Here is a 1,869-nt window from a genome sequence, read left to right as displayed (position 1 = left end):
GTTAACATCGTAAATAATACAAAACTCGTTAATTATATAGTCCACGATAGTTTGCGCGTCTACTGCACCAGAGCTACTCACAGCTAATCAACAGCGTAAACGTACACACATAAATACACTCAGCGCTGAATATTAGATAATGGTAGTAATATATATGGTGAGATAAAATAATCTTTACCAAGAGAATTCAACACATTACTTACTGAGTAAATCAATTATCAGCGCACAATTAAATATTCCTTTTCATTGAACACAATCTTAACTCATAATTTCCAATTATTCTTGCAGAGATTTACTGTTGTCACCAAACTAATGCCTGAAATGAACATATATTGGATCATCATTTTTACGATTGCTGTAACCGTACAATCTGTTTCAGTTTCAAAGTAAGTTCAATTTTCCACATACATCTCTCTGCTAGTGTATGTATGCACATTTGCTTGGCCATCTGTCTGTTTATCTACCAATTAAACTATTAGGTTGTCAAGTATGATATTTGTAGAAAAGGAAAAAAAGATTCGCTAATATAAGAATAGTTTTATTCATCAAATAATGCACCCATATTATTTTCTTATTCATTCATCAAATAATGCACCCATATTATTATTTTCTTATTTTGCCACTTCGTCGGTACCTTGTCCAGCCCAAAAGTGTTAAAATCCTGGCAATCTAGACTCAACAAAATTTTGAAAGGCTAGCAGCATCGTCGGAATTAAATGTTTTTCCTATCTCAAAGTTATCCAAATTCTTCCAGCATTTGGATAACTTTTTAGATGATGGAGAACTTCCAACTCAAACTCCTGTAATTTCGCCAATGTCATTTTTGCGATGTGTTGTCTGGCATTGTTTTGCAATAAAATAGGAGTGGATCTGTTGACTAATCTAGGCTGTTTTTTTTTATTTTTTATGAGTTTCTGCATCACTTGGTCCAATTGGTTGCGGTATACTTCGGCCGTGATTGGTGAACCAGGTTTAATGAAATCATAATGGATCACACATGTGCCAGAACACCAAACATACCATCAGCTTCTTTTGATGAATTTTGCTTTTGAACTGTGTTTTGGTGGCTCGTCTTTGTCTAACCATTGTGCTGAACTTTTATGGTTGTTGTATTAGATTCATTTTTCATCACATTTTACAATTTGATTCAAAAATGATCTATTGTTGTTACGAGAAAATAGCATAATGCAGGCTTCCAGACGTTACTGTTTCTGATTTTTTTATTGAGTTCATGTGGAACCCATTTATCCAACTTTTTCACTTTACCGATTTACAAATCAATTTTATACTGTCTGCTGTGTAATAACATTAGAATGAAATACTCCATTAATATTCCGTGAAAGAACTCATATCTCAAAACTATATGAATTTCTGATTTATCTATCTCTAAACAAAAATAGCTAAAAACGAGTTATAAATACTTCATAAAGAGCAAAATGATTTAGAATTAAAAAATAAGTGTTAGCTTTCTAACAACAAAATAAAGATGTTCAAAATATAATAGTGGCGCAAAATGAGCAGCTGTCAAAGTTTACGATTTACCTTACTACAAATTTTGTACTTGATGACCTAATATCTATCTATCTATCTATCTATCTATCTATCTATCTATCTATCTATCTATCTATCTATCTAGCTATCTAGCTAGCTAGCTAGCTAGCTAGCTATCTATCTGTCTGTCTGTCTACCTGTCTGTCTACCTGTTTGTCTACCTGTCTCTCTGTCTGTCCGTCCGTCCGTCGGTCGGTCTGTTTGTCTGTCTGTCTGTCAGTCTGTCTTTCTGTTTGTCTGTCTGTTTGTCTGTTTGTCTGTCTGTCTGTTTGTCTCATTAAAGCTTATATACCCCCACGCACACATACTTATATATAC

General features: G+C 33.6%; 1 protein-coding gene across 1 annotated transcript in view; it reads left to right on the top strand.

Moving 5' to 3' along the window:
- Positions 1 to 1,869, top strand: part of LOC106872092 (glycine receptor subunit alpha-2) — an 807,169-nt gene that overhangs the window by 388,016 nt on the left and 417,284 nt on the right. The window contains exon 3 of the mRNA XM_052972407.1: positions 289 to 386. Within this exon, the coding sequence (XP_052828367.1) occupies positions 289 to 386 (98 nt within the window). The remainder of the gene's footprint in view (positions 1 to 288; positions 387 to 1,869) is intronic.

The sequence above is a fragment of the Octopus bimaculoides genome, chromosome 13 (assembly GCF_001194135.2).
Source record: "Octopus bimaculoides isolate UCB-OBI-ISO-001 chromosome 13, ASM119413v2, whole genome shotgun sequence".
Classification (NCBI taxonomy): domain Eukaryota; kingdom Metazoa; phylum Mollusca; class Cephalopoda; order Octopoda; family Octopodidae; genus Octopus; species Octopus bimaculoides.
Note: the sequence above shows the minus strand (reverse complement) of the source record. Positions and strands in the feature narration are given on the sequence as shown.